Source organism: Argopecten irradians, chromosome 9 (assembly GCF_041381155.1).
Source record: "Argopecten irradians isolate NY chromosome 9, Ai_NY, whole genome shotgun sequence".
Classification (NCBI taxonomy): Eukaryota; Metazoa; Mollusca; class Bivalvia; order Pectinida; family Pectinidae; genus Argopecten; species Argopecten irradians.
Window position 1 is genome coordinate 18,042,895 of NC_091142.1, and position 16,092 is coordinate 18,058,986.

At 35.3% G+C, this 16,092-nt stretch overlaps 1 protein-coding gene and 1 pseudogene across 1 annotated transcript; both read right to left on the reverse strand.

The window, feature by feature from the left end:
• Window positions 1–3,157: 3,157 nt before the first annotated feature.
• LOC138330578 (mucin-3B-like) lies at window positions 3,158–5,141 on the reverse strand (annotated as a pseudogene).
• Window positions 5,142–10,266: 5,125 nt separating this feature from the next.
• LOC138330579 (uncharacterized) lies at window positions 10,267–15,298 on the reverse strand. Its single transcript, XM_069278142.1, has 4 exons — window positions 14,445–15,298; window positions 13,797–13,885; window positions 12,005–12,076; window positions 10,267–10,392 (listed from the first exon to the last, which is right to left on the reverse strand). The coding sequence occupies exons 1-4, from the start codon at window positions 14,491–14,493 to the stop codon at window positions 10,267–10,269; spliced, it is 336 nt and encodes a 111-aa protein (XP_069134243.1). The 5' UTR covers window positions 14,494–15,298.
• Window positions 15,299–16,092: the final 794 nt, after the last annotated feature.

Consider the following 16,092-nt stretch of genomic DNA (forward strand, 5'->3'; position numbering starts at 1 on the left):
AAATTTTTAAAATTTCATATGCGATTTTATAACTCGGCTCGAAGTTTTATTTTTTGCTCGCCAAGAGTCGCAAAAACAAAAACTTCTTAGACTCGTTTCATTAAATATCATATGATATTAACACTCATTGTACGATCCTATACATATAAAGCTTTTTTTTTTTTACAATTTCGTCTCTAAAAAGACACTGAAGTTTCCACGGTTGTTCTTTTCCTTTTTATCTATTTCCTATTTGATTTTTATCATATTTTTCACTAATCTTTAATGTCTATTTTATTTGAAAGTTGACCGATATATTTTGTACATACTACTTTTACTGATCAGGTAACTTATCCCATCTCTTGATTAATTGGAAAGCTATATTGATTCGAAACCCATCTGATTGATATCACCTGTACACATTTTTTTCTTCCATGCTACGTGCTAGACCTTGGGTGACGCACACGCGATAGTTCTAATCAAATGGACCCGAGGCAAGCTTTCAATAACAACAAGCAATCAAATGACAACGATAAGATGTGAGATCTAAAGTCTATTTATGTCTTAGTAAATTAAATCACCAATTATGTGAACCTCTTGGAACTATTTTTAATATACTAAAAAAAGAAAAGAAGAACAAATGTATGGGTTATATTATTTTTTTGAAGTGCATAATGGGTTATATTATTTTTTTGAAGTGCATAATAATTTCTTGGTATTATTCTTTCAGAATATTAAATTACATCTCTATTGACAATACCAGGGTTAGAGTTTATTTCTTCAAAGTGTTTTTCTAATACTCCGACCTATACAATGCTCCAACGTTTTGGTGTAAAAATTCTATATTCCTTAATATTTTCTTTTAAATAAAACCATTTAAATCGTTTCAAGGCAAGATAACGTAGATTTGACAAAGTCATAAAAAAAATAAACGTTTAATCATGCAGTGTTTTACGTCAGGATGGCACCTGATATTATACATCTAATGACCTGACTGTAGGAAGATATGACGATTTGTTTACCCAAGGTATGTCATATTTTCCGAGGTCGTGTATGACGTGCTGCTGGTAAAGAAATCGTCATGTTTCGCTACATCCTGGGAATGAATGGTTTATTATCTCTGCGTTCCATTTGCGGGTTCAAACCAGCTGTTGTACCGGTGCCAGCCGAAACAAGTGGTTTGTTTTTCGAGGCGTACCACTTGGGCCCACAATGGTGGACCGAATGCATTTCAGTTGTCATCGAAATCTCGCATTTGTTGAAAACAAGACGTAATATATTTATATTTGTTCAAATTCGATTTACTTTGTATTTCTGTATTTCAATGCATTTTGAAACTTTAAATGTATTTTTAAAAATCCGTAATGCTCTGAAGCTTATCATTTATGTTAGTGCCGCCATATTGGGAATTTCGAAACGCATTCCATAAGACGGTTACTATCAATTTAATACAATTGGCATGATAGTGAACAATATAACATTACAAGTCTGTGTAGATTTCGCTACATTACAAGTCTGTGTAGATTTCGCTACATTACAAGTCTGTGTAGATTTCGCTACATTACAATTCTACGTATGTTCGTTTCATTACAAGTCTATGTGGTTTTCGCTACATTACAAGTCTGTGTAGATTTCACAACATTACAAGTCTGTGTAGATTTCGCTACATTACAAGTCTGTGTAGATTTCGCTACATTACAAGTCTGTGTAGATTTCACTACATTACGAGTCTGTGTAGATTTCACTACATTACAAGTCTGTGTAGATTTCGCTACATTACAAGTCTGTGTAGATTTCGCTACATTACAAGTCTATGTATGTTCGTTTTATTACAAGTCTATGTGGTTTTCGCTGCATTACAAGTCCATGTGGTTTTCGCTACATTACAAGTCTATGTGGTTTTCGCTACATTACAAGTCTATGCAGTTTAGTCTATGCAATGTTCGCTACAATGAAAGTCTATGTAGTTTTTGCTACATTACAAGTCTATGTGGTTTTCGCTACATTACAAGTCTATGTAGTTTTCGCTACATTACAAGTCTATGTGGTTTTCGCTACATTACAAGTCTATGTGGTTTTCGCTGCATTACAAGTCTATGCAGTTTAGTCTATGCAATGTTCGCTACAATGAAAGTCTATGTAGTTTTTGCTACATTACAAGTCTATGCAGTTTAGTCTATGCAATGTTCGCTACAATGAAAGTCTATGTAGTTTTTGCTACATAACAAGTCTATGTAGTTTTCGCTGCATTACAAGTCTATGTAGTTTTCGCTATTTTACAAGTCTATGAAGATTTCGCTACATAACAAGTCTATATAGTTTTGGCTACATTACAAGTCTATGTAGTTTTCGCTTCATTGGAAATCTATGTTCGAAGTTGATAATCAAAGCTCCAAAACACCATCCGTTTACCATTATACTTTTATACTAAGTTAAATAACCGAACCAACCAACGCTGTGAGCTATTGAAGCAGGAGAAGGAGACTTGGAAAATTGTCGTGTCAAAATACAAAGAAATTGACGCTGAAATGATTGTCCGTCCTAGATTTAAGTGACATAATTATTCCTTATAGGTGCAAAGTCTCTTGAGATGTTTTGTTTTGCTCAAACGTTATCAAATGTGAATAGTTATAAACTTTCAATGATATTCAGTAGGGAATTATGGCTGAATACCAACTAAACAACCGTTAATACTACATGAAACGCTAACTAGTTTCAGCTGTCCATGTGACCAACCGAACGTTCCATTTGCAGATTCGTACCAGTTGTATCGATACGAATCTGTTGTATCTCAAATGGAACGCGCCGCACCAGCAGAACTGTACCGGTACAAGTGGTTCGTTTTCAGAAGCGTACCACTTGGATCAACGATGGCGGACCCGCAAAATAATGGCATTTTTTGGCGGCGCCGTATCACTTAAGCACAACTGGTACGAATCCGCAAATGGAACGCACGGATATAACGCAAATTATGACACACGTGAGAGTCATAATTATGGCATTAGATAAAAAAGATAAATCATTAGTAATCTAACAAATGTTTATTTCATCTATGAACTATAAATGTGAATGATTCATTTAACGCGTGAATTATAACAAAAGTAGTTTTATGGAGTACAAAAATGCTGTAATGCAAAATAGTGTCACTATTAATCTGAACAAAGTTCAATGATTAAAATCACGACAAGTCTTTATCACAGAAAACATACCTGTTCACCAGACAGTCCTGATCAATTAACGTCACAGAAGTTTGATGTATCGCAGCACAATTCGATAAAGTATTAACTGATGGCAATCCTACCTGGAAAAGATTCATGTTCATACCTGTACCGTCCGAATATATCCAGGTGCTTTCTGAGGCACTATCAGACCCATCAACAAATGCCCTTCTATCTGACGGCAAGTATGACGCTAACAATTGCAGTTTTTCATCTGTGTCTACTTTCGCCAAGCGTCCCCCTAACCCAGCACAAAATGTTTTTGCTGGCGCTTGTTTGTAGCGCGTGGATACCTCTACTTTGTAACAGAAATTAAGAGCCTGATTGTAAGTAAAGACACTTGTATCACACGGCACGCAAACCAATGTCGGCGTTGACCACTGACCGCTTAGCTCGCACATGATAATTGGACTTCCGGTCAGCACGTGCCCACTTAAACATGTGTATATAAGTGATGATCCCACCGACCTCGCTGAAGACGTTGGTGTGTTTGCGTTTGAAATCGAAGGAGGATTTCCGCACGAAATTTCGGCATTTTGAGTCGTTGTTAGTGGTGGCGTCGCAATTGTTGTCGTGGTTGGTGTTTCATGCTGTTGTTGTAGTTGCTTTTGTTGTAATGGTTGGTGTTGTTGTTGTTAGAGTTGTCGTTGTTGACGTTGCCGTCAATGTCGTTGTTATCACAGTTGCAACATATACAAGACTATATACACATGATGAATGACCACTTGAAAGTTCTACGCACAAATAATCTACATCACAGGAGTGTCCATCACATGACTTTAAAAGGTACGTTTCATACTGTAATAAATTTGATCTGGAAAGAGTTCCAATGGCGTTACTAGAGGCTAGAACACTTTCGGAAACATTGTCTCCCAGTTTACAAGTCAATGTGTGCAACTCAAAAGAAAGTATTTGACATTTTGATCTCAGTAAACATGCTGTTGAGCATTGTTGTAACCCAGTTACATCCAAAGTGAGAAAAGACTGTGATAATTCTCGTTCATATTGGAATGTCTGTAGCATTGGCCGACCCTCACAGGACTGGTCAACCACATTCGCCTCGATATAAATACATAACACCGTCACCAACAGTCCTCCCGAATACACATCCATGTCTCGATGTCGTCCAAACTTATTTGTTATACCTTCATCTCTAGAGCTGGTATATCATACTCAATATATGTTGTTTTTCTGGGCATTTGTGACAAGGCCACGTTCATTAGAGTTAATTAAGAAAACTGTAATAACAGGTTCAGCAGACTGTATTGACTTGACGTTTATCGATCTTCGACAACCAATAAGCTGTAGCTATTCGACACTTATTTTATTTGTTGGACATGACTGATGTTGAGCATTCAGGTATGAAATGTTGATTTGGCACCTGTCAGGTTGAACGACACTTTCACATCAATTTTATTCCACGTGACGTGAAAACGCCAGACTCGATAATTATCTCTTTTAAAATATAAAGGTACATTTCTTAACCGAAAAAGTTTTAATTTATCTAACTGTAAAATGTAGAATATGTTAAGTAAATGTGTACAGTCAGGAAAGTTATTAGATTACCGTTAAATACTACCCTTATTAGCACTCAATGGACAATTTAAAGTGAAGAGTCGGGCAAGGATGGCTAAAGTCGGTAAAAATGGTGTGAATGTATCCAGTATAATTTCTTATGGAATAAAAAATAAACTTTCTCGTCAAAATCTTTCTGCGTACGTAGAAATTAATTTAAAGTATAGGAATCCTAAAACGTCCTCCCGGCTGACTATGTCCGTGGTTATATTTTCACGCAGCCTCGCTTTCAATGCTTTCAACTTTTCTTTATTTCAATGGTCAGAACTGGGAAACATAAGCAGAACTTGACCGTCGTATTAATATGTGAGAACTTTTGGAAGGCCAATGAACGCATTTAGACTGGTTTTCTTTGCCCGACTATTCACTTTAAATAAATAATTAAATTATAATTTTCATAACGCGGGTCGTCTTATATATTTCAAAGTGTCGCCCTGATTACAGGTCATTAGTTGGCCATCACTAGGATGAAAGGCAAAATAAAACCTTCATTGTTAATATAGATTTTACATATGAAATCCTGCAATTGATTTAGTGTTATAACTTCATTTAAAACTATAAAAACATATTACTAACAAAATTGTTATTGATTTTTATTTCGAAAACGTATTGGACCTTAAAGCAATTTGAATTATTCCGCATGAATCTAGGTTGACAAGCAGTAATATATTAGCATTATGTTTGAATTTTTAATTATCGTGTCCTTGATGAATGGACACTATTTCACATCATTAAGCTATGGGATTTTTACTGCAAAATTACTGAATTTAAATAAATAAGAAAAAAATAATAAAACTGTGATAGACAACATTAACTCGGATTTCATCATAAAAACCCTTTTTTGCAAAATATCACTTTTGTAAACACATTATTCTTATTTTTACCGCTTAATTGATTAATAACTCAGTGTAGTCTGGTAGTGATGATTATATTTTGTTATTCTAGCGTAGCCCTCTGAATAGAGTTATTACGACGACTGGCTACCCCGCTGTCAGTACATGTACAATTGGCAGTGTACTTCAGTGAGATAGCACGAGTATCACTGTCACAAGCAGACACAATATACCGCAGCCTCCCAAAACAATGCCGTCCTTATATGATCATGACGATTAACAGCAAACCTTAATCTAGTTGCATTTTCTTAGATACCTTTAACTAAAAAAGGCTACATTTTGAACACCTTGGAACTTTTCAAAATATCTAAATAATGTAAACTTGGCGTGTTCATATTTTGATAGTAATGACGTCATCATGACATCGTTGTTTTCCAGCAAAGTCAAACTGTTCTTTTATAACATGCACATTGCGTGTCATCATATTCCAAAATAAATCTTTTTATCTGCTCACATAATGCATAAAAGCTAATTAAGATATGTATAAGTGTTGATACACGCTTCAGATGTCAACGCTGGCTATAGAAGCTTTGAATGCCATTAATCACATCTACTGTATTTATCAGCTCTTGTAAGAAAACCAATCAATTCTTTTATTCCTCAAAGATGAGATTTACAAAATAAAAGTGTTTCTCAAAAATCTACAGTTTTACATATCAAATGAGTAGCCAGATTCTATTAAAGTCTACATACAGGATATTTTAACAAGGCTTCTTTAGAACAAGTTTTTATACTGGTGAAAATGTCTTGACGAAAATTTCCAGAAATTGTACGCCGTCTTTAAGAAACAGCATATATTCTGCCCTTGAGGTAAACATATTTTTGAATTCTTGGCAGTCCATTCCGAACAGTATTCTCAAAAAGTGTTCGTGGGATATATCATCAATATAAGTGCACACTTCCGGTCCATATGTCGCGAGAACCTTCTCCATGAATTGAATCCTGTCCAATTTTGTATGCTGACACTTAGTAGTAAAATGTAAGACGGGATCTATATACATTTCTTCACATTTTTCGCACACTGTTTCATTCCAAGTTGGAGCAAAGGCTAGCATTTTGGCAACGTATCGTGTTGTGGGTGTGCAATGTAGTTTCCATAATATATGAGGTGAACTGTATGTACAATGTATATATTGGAATCTTAGGAAATCTCCTTCCGCGTGCATTCGCTCTCTTAATAACATATTTTCACTGTTAGATATCGATGAGTTAACTATCCTTTTCCACATAATTTTGGAGGGAAATTGTGCTGCCTTTACATATGTTATAAGATGACATTGAAGAGTATAATTTTTCAAAAGCTTTATAATATCAGGAATAAATCCAGTTTGTACAGAAGGTTGATCCAAATACTGGTATAATCGCGACAAAAATGTGTTTTGTTAATGTTTTTGATGGCAAAGCGATAATAGCTTGTAGAAATAGTAGTTTCTTTTTGTCGATCTCTGCGCCGATTCTTCGCATTCCGAGCATTGGCTCGGCAATGTCTGATCGAGTAGGTTTTATAAAGCACTTGGTTCGTTTAACGATTTTATGTTGGAAGACATTGAGTCGTTGAACGTCTTTGACTAATAGTTTATTCCAGAATTGTGATCCGTATAAAACGCTGGGTAGGATGACTTTCCTATATAGCCCGGCGATTACCGTAGGGTTTGTAGTTTTGCAATCTTGACCAAACTTTGTCATCAGATTAAATGATTTCCTTCCTTTTTGAATTCCATTTGATATTGCATCACCAACTTTAAGGTTGGAAGTTATCAGCATTCCAACATGTTTGTACGAAGTTTCGATTGTTAGACTTGTTGTGTTCAATGTCCAATTGTAGTTAGGGTTAATAGTAGTTTTCCCAAAGACTAGGACTGCACTTTTACTTGCATTGAATTCGAACTGCCATGTGTTAGAGTACCGCCCACATATATTTAAAAGTTCTTGTAATGACGCAGGGTTTGTAGCCAATAATGCCAGATCGTCTGCTAACGCTGGATTACCACAATTTATCTCAGAGATTCTTGCTCCAAACTTTGTTGATTCTAATTCCTTCAAAAGGTCATTGATATAAATCAGATATAAAAATGTTGACGTCACTCCTCCTTGACGGATTCCGGACCGTACTGCAATCCAGCGAGATCGAGTTCCATGGGTCATTACGGCGCTTGAAATGTCTGTATAGGAATTACGAATAATTTCAAATGTGTGTCCCCTTATGCCAAAATCATACACTTTCTTCAGAATTCCCTCATGCCATACTGTATCGAATGCTTTATGAGTGTCCAGGAAAGCGGCGTATACATTGCTATGTTTTTCGATATTGTAATGAATACATTCTCGAAGGTTGAATGCTACAGTTTCACAACTTAATTCCTTTTCATGACAATTAACAGCAAACCTTAATCTAGTTGCATTTTCTTAGATACCTTTAACTAAAAAAGGCTACATTTTGAACACCTTGGAACTTTTCAAAATATCTAAATAATGTAAACTTGGCGTGTTCATATTTTGATAGTAATGACGTCATCATGACATCGTTGTTTTCCAGCAAAGTCAAACTGTTCTTTTATAACATGCACATTGCGTGTCATCATATTCCAAAATAAATCTTTTTATCTGCTCACATAATGCATAAAAGCTAATTAAGATATGTATAAGTGTTGATACACGCTTCAGATGTCAACGCTGGCTATAGAAGCTTTGAATGCCATTAATCACATCTACTGTATTTATCATCAACATGTCTGTTTAGTTACTTATATGGATATTCCTTAAAGAGGGCAGTATATATTTTGTGAGGTTGTATACATCATCCTGTTATAACTATACGGAGAGATGGGTATATCCCATTTATGTTTATTTTCAATATATCTGAAGTTATATTATCTATTTATCTCTATCATTTATTTCCTGTGTAAAGCTGACAAAGTAATAAGCGCTTATTGAAATCTGGAGCCCGGAACTTAGTAATTTAACCTTATAAGTTATCAAGACATTTAGTAATTTAACCTTATAAGGTATCAAGACCATAAACAACATTAAGGTTGAGGCTAGTGTAGAGTATTGTTTATCATACCACTATGGTAACATAATGTATTCTTACTCGCCACACATGTGTATTCCTCGCTTCTGAAGTTGATTTCATCATTCTGATAAATATTCTATAAAATTAATAAAACAATTTATATGTGCAAAGGAATATATCATTTCCTGTCTGAATAACGCAGGGATAAGGTGTAGGGGCCAGCTTCAGATGTCAGAGAAGCTGAGAAGCCATTAATCAACTCTATTGAATTTATTGGCAACATCACTGGTTAGGTTGCTTCAATTTGTATATTAATATTTCACATAAAGGGCAATATACACTTTGTGAGTTTGTACACTTAATCCCGTTATAACTAGGTAAAGATCCCATTTATGTTTATATACAATATACTTGGAATTTTATTGACTGTTTAGTCTCATGTATATCGTGTATTTCCTGTATAAAGCTGACAACGTAATTCAAATCTAACAGAAAGTTGGACCCCCCAAGCTAGAAACAATGGTAACAGAATGTATTCATAATCGCCACACATGTTTCCTACCAATTAATCCAAATTAATGTTAAATTTTCTATCACAATTTATGTGTACAAAAGCGCGTCATACCTGCTTTATATTTTGACATATCACGCCCGATAATTGTTTTTAACTTAGAAACACCCAGGACTGCATTCTGTCGAGCATGTACATGTGATTGCACAGGAATTTCGGGACAAAAAGTAGATGCAATCCTTATGTCTCCACTAAAACCGTGTGTGAAGCGAACAGGAACAAATTTCGATAGAAAAGGAGTATTGTAAGAGCCAGTAACGCGCGCTGCTAAGTGACGGGAGCAACTGTCCACCTTATACTTTTACCATTAAGACCAGAACCTTCGTAAATTTGAGAACCTGCCAAGAAAATGGAAAACGAATGTTCCTTGTCGTGTCAGCAAATTTGTTGTTCATAAGGCCTCGTTTTCGACCAGTTTTCGTTATGTAGTCCAAAAATAAAATATGACGGTCTATTTTTAAAACGTTCGGGGTTTTGCCTTTACATTAAGATAGCATTAATATTTCCAGCTAACTACTGTATAGGAACCACCTGAATTAAATATTTGTTGATGACGATATAAATATAATTTAAGCCATGCTTTATTTTCATATTCATTAAATGGTACGACCATCATCGTATCATTAAAAATGAGTTATTTAAGCACGTTTATTAAAAAAAACGGAAAAAGAAATCGAAATGTAACTTATTTCACTATTCTGAGAGCATGTTTTGAATTAAGCGAGTTTCATTATCAATGTGCTAATTCTAGTTCAAATAGCTATAGGTAATGACACTACTTCAAGTACCACGTGATACCTGATAACGTTTGTACGCGACTATTATTTCTATTTGTGATGGTGTGGCGTTAAAAGATGATACACTGTATCCTACATCATTTCAGCGGACAGGTTACTCATCAGAGTGACGTTCCATCACCACTGGATATACCAGTCCATCCATCAAATACAAAGAATGTATGACAACATCCATTTTCATTGAGTTAGCCCCCTGTGGAAATGAGATAATAAATTATCACTAACCATGATCACCACATCCTTTGTTGTTACACATGTCACCATGGCAACAGTCGCGACAGACGCTATGCTCGTGCATTGAGGACCTTAGGTTAGACGTAGCATTGTTGAAGAAAGTTTCGCAGGTCTGTAACATTCAAAAGATTAAATGTGTTAAGCATTGATGTCACTATTTTTTAACTTCATCGCGTAGCAGATTCTCACAAAAGTTTGCAAACAAAATTTATTTCATAACCCGATGAAGTTAAAAATAGTGACATCAATGCTTATAATAAATTTTTCAGACTACTTGATAATATAAAATACGTTTGAACGTACGATTCCATTGATTTTCCAATAGGTTATTTTTATAAATCAATACGCAACGTCGGCGTCTCTATTGTGACGTCAGGATAACGTCGAGTTTTCGCGCCATTCTCGGATTTTTTCTTCATAGTATATGAAGAAAAATGATCTGCCAATCAGAAAGTCGGATATAGTATGAAAACAAATAAAAATTAAATATTATTTTTTTTAAACCATACATTTTTTTAAAATCGAAATACAGTTATTTTTTCTAAAAAAACTTTCGCAGGAGAGGTTTCACATATCATTCTCCTTTTATTCTTTATTTTCAATCAATCAAAATATCTCTTTCATGCTATTTCACTTTCTTTCTGTTTGTTTATTTGTTTATATTTTCCTTAAGGCAATCAGAAAATTATAACAATATTCATATGTATTTCGTATCAGGGTATATATATAAACAAGAGCTGTTGGAGAACAGCAAAGCTCGCCTACATGTTTTCAGAAGAAGTTGATTAGGAAAATAAAATCATACACATAAAACCCTAAAGGGCCCCAAATTGGTTGTATTATCACGTTCATGATCAGTATTCATACACATTAGGAAAATAAAATAATAAACATTTATGATGACTTAGGCTTAAACAATAGACAAAAAAGAAACTTGCTCAAAAACTTAACATGGAAATATGACAAATTAACAGACTCAAAAATCCCCTAAAGGGCCCAAATTGGTTGTATTATCACGTTCAGCATCCATACACATTAGGAAAATAAAATCATAAACATTTATGATGACTTAAGCGCAAACAATTGACGAAACAGAAACTTGCTCAAAAACTTTAAACGTGAAATGGGACGCCAACGCTGACGCCGACGCCGACAACCGGGGTGACAACATTAGCTCCCCCTATTCTTGGAATAGGCGAGCTAAAAAATATACTGACATAACAATAACTGTATTCCCCTGATGCTTAGCGCTAAGCAGGAACATAAACTACCACCTTTATTGACTATGGTTGGTATGTCTCAGACAGACTTCCTCACCAATGGAAAAGCTCAAGTCAGGCGAAAAAAAGGCGATGTCACGACATTATGAAGAGGAAAGTGCTAGTCGCTTTTTTTACTATCACGTTAATCAGGATGACTTTTCTTGTAAAGACAATTTTAGCTATTGTTTGAGAAGTAATTGAAATGTGTATCTTGGTAGACAAATGCGACTGTTTGCATCCGGACTGCACCCTTTGCCGTTAAGTTACTTCATGTCAAGTTCTACTTTTTAGAACATTATTTAGTTAAAGGTGCAATTATGGATAAAATTGTAATTATTTAAAAGACAAAATTGAATTTTGATTTCATTATAAAACCTAAAACTTTTAAATCCAAGGTATACACTAGATGTTTTATTATCATGACAAATCTTTCTTATTAAATTTCTAAAAATACAAATTTACCGTATTGTGCATACAGCCAGATGTATATTTGAAGTGACCGTTTTGATTTTCAGTCTTTTCCACAAAGCAAACCTGAATGACAAAACACAAATTCCTGAAATCTATGAAACTACTGCAAAATTAATCGATTAAAAAAATCTTACATATGTTACTAATGACAGACATTATATCTTCCTCAAATCCCAATAGAAAACTGGCTCGGGAAACAATATTTCTGCAAATGACATTATAACAAAAATAGAATAAAACCGCTGAAACGTCTATGGCAGATTAACAGTAAATAAAATTTAAAAAATCATAAATAATTATATATATAAATATTGTTGGATCAAGTGATTTTGGAACCAAGTTATTTAAGCAGTTCTTTCCATAATGTCGTTTTATCAAAAATACATAAAAAATTGAGAACCACAGACTTGATTTATAGATCCAGATTTTGTTATTTTAAAAATTCACATAGTTTGGGCAGTATTTGCATTTTAGGGGGTCACCTGCTATTGTGGGTAGGTATTGATTGTTTCGTCATATTTAACATTTTATTTTCAGAGAAAATGGCGTCATGTTCCCCCACACAGTGTTGACGTCGCAATGATACATAGCCGAAAGGGCTGTAATATGCAAAGGCGGAATTGCCAAACATCATGTTAAATGTATAAAATTAATCTAAAACAAGACACCTCGTAAACATGGTTTGCAAGTAGTTTATATTAATTATAGTATTATAAAGTTATGAAATCGCAGTTATATAACCACCAGTGGCGTAGGAAGATGAAACGTAATGGGGGGGCAAAGGTCCTCAATATTTTGTAAACCCCCCCCCCCCCCCCGCACCTACAGGAGGAGATTAATTCAACACACAACCATATATACTTTATATACTTTTTTCATATATCATTAAATATAATCCTTGTACACATTTATAGACAGTGGGGTCACTAAAAGGAAATTAACGAAAACTGGCCAAATTAGGCGTGTGAGCGCCGAAGGCGCGAGATTTTGGGGTCTATGGGTCGACCCCGGGAAAAATATTACGATTTAGAATGACTGAGATGAATTTTACAGTGTATTTTGATGATTTTGCGAGCGCCCGAAAGCGCGAGATTTTGGTGTTATGGGGGTTCGGGGGTCTTTCCCGGGAAAAAATATTACGATTTAGAATGGCTAAGATGAGCTTTACAATGCATTTTGATGAATTTGCGAGCGTCCGAAGGCGCGAGATTTTGGAGTTTGGGGGGTTCGGGGGTCTCCCCCGGGAAAAAAAATACGATTTTAGAATGTTTAACGATGTATTTTAGTGATATTAAAGCGTTCTTACCATAGACATTTTTGAAATACAAATGCAGTACGTAGAATCCCTTAATGGACATTTTAAGTGTAGTTCATGTGTATTGAATTTGTGCTTGAACGTTTTAGGAAATGCGCCGCGCAGCGGAAATTTTTTTAGAATGAAGTACGAAAATTGTGCAGGAGGACTCTTTTTTCTTTCAAATATGCATTTTTAGAACATTTCAGTCGGCGAAAATGGGGGGGGCAAAAAGACATGTTTGCCCCCCCGTCCTGGGGAACGGGGGGGGGGGGGGGGGGGGCAGTTGCCCCCCCCCTGCCCCCCCGCTTCCTACGCCCCTGACCACCATATAGAAACTTCAATTAAATATGTTCGGTTACATTAATATGCACAGTCACATTATACAACGACAGCACACTGAACATGTGTAGCCAACCTAAAAGACAAAACATTTATAGCAAGATTTAACCTTGTGGTATGTTAAACGTTGGTATGGAAACCGCTTACCTCCCCTTCATCACACTGTGTGTAGAAATCGCAGTATCGTGCCTGGGTGATAGTGGAACACGAAAAGCAAGACGGAGGGGAGGCAACTCCTGCAGTAAATTAAAAGTAAAATTGTAGTTAAGTGAGAATTCCGATCGATATCCATCATTTTAGAACGAGAACATTGGGTATACTTTGCGCTTAATCTAGGTTATTTTCACATTCGAATTTACAATAATAATATAGAATGTTTGGTTTGGATTAGTTTTGTATTTGCGACTGCAGACTACTAAACTAGAAATAGATTCACAGAAATACCCTTTTCAGTTAAAATATTTCATAGAAAAATAAATGCTTCAGGGCCAGCCGGTTGGTTATATAGGCTTCATCAGATTCAAATTTTATATATGGATATATGTGGGGCTGGGCAATACAATGTAAATGTATAAAAGCTGTCAAAATTATTTCAAGTCTGTTTTGTGAAGGGGAGATAATCGAGAGTGTATTTGTTTAAATTTAGTTATTGAAAGATCATGGCAAGGTGCTAAAATCCTTAATCAAAGTAAGCGCCATAATTGCTATTCAGTTTCCATGTTGCTGGCTCTTTCCTGTATTTAGTTTATTGAATGACATTTGAATTTACTTACATTAATTACACTCTCTACATACCTTGGCTGACGGTGGCGTAAATCACTAATATTGTCAGAAGGAACGCCATAATATATCTAAAGCAAATTAACACGAAAGACTATGTTAATTCGAAGGCATTGTGTTGTTTCAATACGTCGAGTTCGAGTTACCAAAACCACGTAGGTAAAATATGATGTTCCGACGAATAGTCCTTTCGGAGCTCGTGACATCATATTTTGACTTGATGTATGTAAAGTCACAATCACCGAAAGTTAATCGACTAATCGACAGTAACTTGCAATTCATTCAAGTCGTTTTGGTGTCTCGAATCCTCCTCAGTACACTTCAACTGCTATAAACGAATTGAATTAAATCATTGTTGTAAAATCAGTGTCAAATACATAATATGTATAATATATATAATCCACATTATTAATCACTAATCAGATTATCAAAAGTGAAACATGGGAAATAAAGAAAATGAGCGTAATCTTTACCTTCTTGGTGACGACAAATATAATGAATGAATACAACTCATAATTTATGTTTAGATTGATAATCTATCGACCACGTCTGTCAGAACAAATGGTGTTTTCCCAAGCGAATGTTTCTGATAAAGTTTGGTCTGTTTTAATGTCGTTAATGTTTCTGATAAAGGTGCTTAGTATGGTCTGTATTGTTGTCGCTAATATTTCTAATAATAGTGCCTAGTATGGTCAGTATTGATGTCTCTAATGTTTCTGATAAAGGTGCCTAGTATGGTCTGTCTTGATGTCGCTAATGTTTCTGATAAAGGTGCCTAGTATGGTCTGTCTTGATGTCGCTAATGTTTCTGATAAAGGTGCCTAGTATGGTCTGTATTGATGTCGCTAATGTTTCTGATAAAGGTTCCTAGTATGGTCAGTATTGATGTCTCTAATGTTTCTGATAAAGTTCCTAGTATGGTCTGTATTGTTGTCGCTAATGTTTCTGATAAAGGTTCCTAGTATGGTCTGTATTGATGTCGCTAATGTTTCTGATAAAGGTTCCTAGTATGGTCTGTATTGATGTCGCTAATGTTTCTGATAAAGGTTCCTAGTATGGTCTGTATTGATGTCGCTAATGTTTCTGATAAAGGTGCCTAGTATGGTCTGTCTTGATGTCGCTAATGTTTCTGATAAAGGTGCCTAGTATGGTCTGTATTGATGTCGCTAATGTTTCTGATAAAGGTTCCTAGTATGGTCTGTATTGATGTCGCTAATGTTTCTGATAAAGGTTCCTAGTATGGTCTGTATTGATGTCGCTAATGTTTCTGATAAAGGTTCCTAGTATGGTCTGTCTTGATGTCGCTAATGTTTCTGATAAAGGTTCCTAGTATGGTCTGTTTTGATATCTCTAATGTTTCTGATAAAGGTTCCTAGTATGGTCTGTATTGATGTCGCTAATGTTTCTGATAAAGGTGCCTAGTATGGTCAGTATTGATGTCGCTAATGTTTCTGATAAAGGTGCCTAGTATGGTCTGTCTTGATGTCGCTAATGTTTCTGATAAAGGTTCCTAGTTTGGTCTGTATTGATGTCGCTAATGTTTCTGATAAAGGTTCCTAGTATGGTCTGTCTTGATGTCGCTAATGTTTCTGATAAAGGTGCCTAGTATGGTCTGTATTGATGCAGCTAATGTTTCTGATAAAGGTGCCTAGTATGGTCTGTC

What these genes read in the sequence shown, in the direction of transcription:
- LOC138330579 (XM_069278142.1), bottom strand. Translation starts at nt 14,493, where the DNA reads ATGGCGTTCCTTCTGACAATATTAGTGATTTACGCCACCGTCAGCCAA. An exon ending in TTACGCCACCGTCAGCCAAG is followed by an intron (nt 13,886 to 14,444) that starts GTATGTAGAGAG and finishes AATTTACTGCAG; the next exon opens with GAGTTGCCTCCCCTCCGTCT. An exon ending in CTGGCTGTATGCACAATACG is followed by an intron (nt 10,393 to 12,004) that starts GTAAATTTGTAT and finishes TGAATGTTACAG; the next exon opens with ACCTGCGAAACTTTCTTCAA.